The following is an 845-nucleotide window of genomic DNA, read 5'->3' as shown; positions in this document are numbered from 1 at the left end:
TGAGTGCACAGTGGGCTCCCAGGGTTGGGGGGGCCAGAGGGGTCAGGCTTGGGTGGGGTACAGGTGAGTGCACAGTGGGCTCCCAGGGTTGGGGGCGCTGCTACCTGCTTGCTGGCCTTGCGCTTCACCTTGCTCAGCTTCCGGCCCTTCCCCAGGATGGCCTTGGCATTGCGTGCAGCCAGTGTGATGGACAGGGCCCCGTTCTTCCGCTGTGCATGGGCAGGCAGAGAAGGGGCTGAGCCGAGGGTGGTGGGACAGCCTGGGGCTGACCCAGGGCTCAGGGGCCGGCATGTGGGGGAGGGCAGGGAAGGCTTTTCCTCACAAGCACCCACCCTCTTGGCCCAGCACCCCAGAGCCCAGCCTCACCCGCAGCACTGGCTGCAGCACCGTGCCCTTGCGCGTGGCCCTCTTGAGGCGCTCGCTGGCCAGCTGGCTGCCCTCCTCACGGCAGGTGAAGGCCCGAGAGGGGTTGAAGAGGGTGTCCCTGCTAGGGGTGGCCCCTGGCTCTGCCCGCAGGCCGCCCTTGGCCTTGCCCTTGGCTTTCTTCTTGCCCAGCGCACCTGGGGGCCTCTGCCCTGAGGCCCGCTCCAGGGTGGTGCCCACCTTGGCCTTCACTGACCGCCTCTTGATCTTGACCTCACTTTCAGGGCTGGACAGGCGACAGGCCCCTGGGGGAGGGAGGGAAGACCGTCGCAGGGATCCCCATCCTGGAGACCTGGCTGGTTGGGCTGACTGTACCTGTTCTCCCTTCTGGTTACCCAGCAACCCCTGCCCTCCCTCCTGGTTACCCAGCAACCCCTGCCCTCCCTCCTGGTTACCCAGCAACCCCTGCCCTCCCTCCTGGT

At 67.3% G+C, this 845-nt stretch overlaps 1 protein-coding gene across 1 annotated transcript in view; it reads right to left on the bottom strand.

Annotated features, from left to right (window-relative positions):
- BAHCC1 (BAH domain and coiled-coil containing 1) overlaps positions 1-845 on the bottom strand; it is a 52,843-nt gene that overhangs the window by 8,739 nt on the left and 43,259 nt on the right. Inside the window, exons 25-26 of the mRNA XM_011968425.1 lie at positions 367-668; positions 105-209 (exon numbers count right to left, since the gene is read on the bottom strand). Of these exons, the coding sequence (XP_011823815.1) occupies positions 105-209; positions 367-668 (407 nt within the window). The remainder of the gene's footprint in view (positions 1-104; positions 210-366; positions 669-845) is intronic.

Source organism: Mandrillus leucophaeus, unplaced genomic scaffold (genome assembly GCF_000951045.1).
Source record: "Mandrillus leucophaeus isolate KB7577 unplaced genomic scaffold, Mleu.le_1.0 Scaffold1, whole genome shotgun sequence".
Classification (NCBI taxonomy): Eukaryota; Metazoa; Chordata; class Mammalia; order Primates; family Cercopithecidae; genus Mandrillus; species Mandrillus leucophaeus.
The sequence above is the reverse complement of the archived record's forward strand: the minus strand, read 5'-3'. Positions and strand labels throughout refer to the sequence as shown.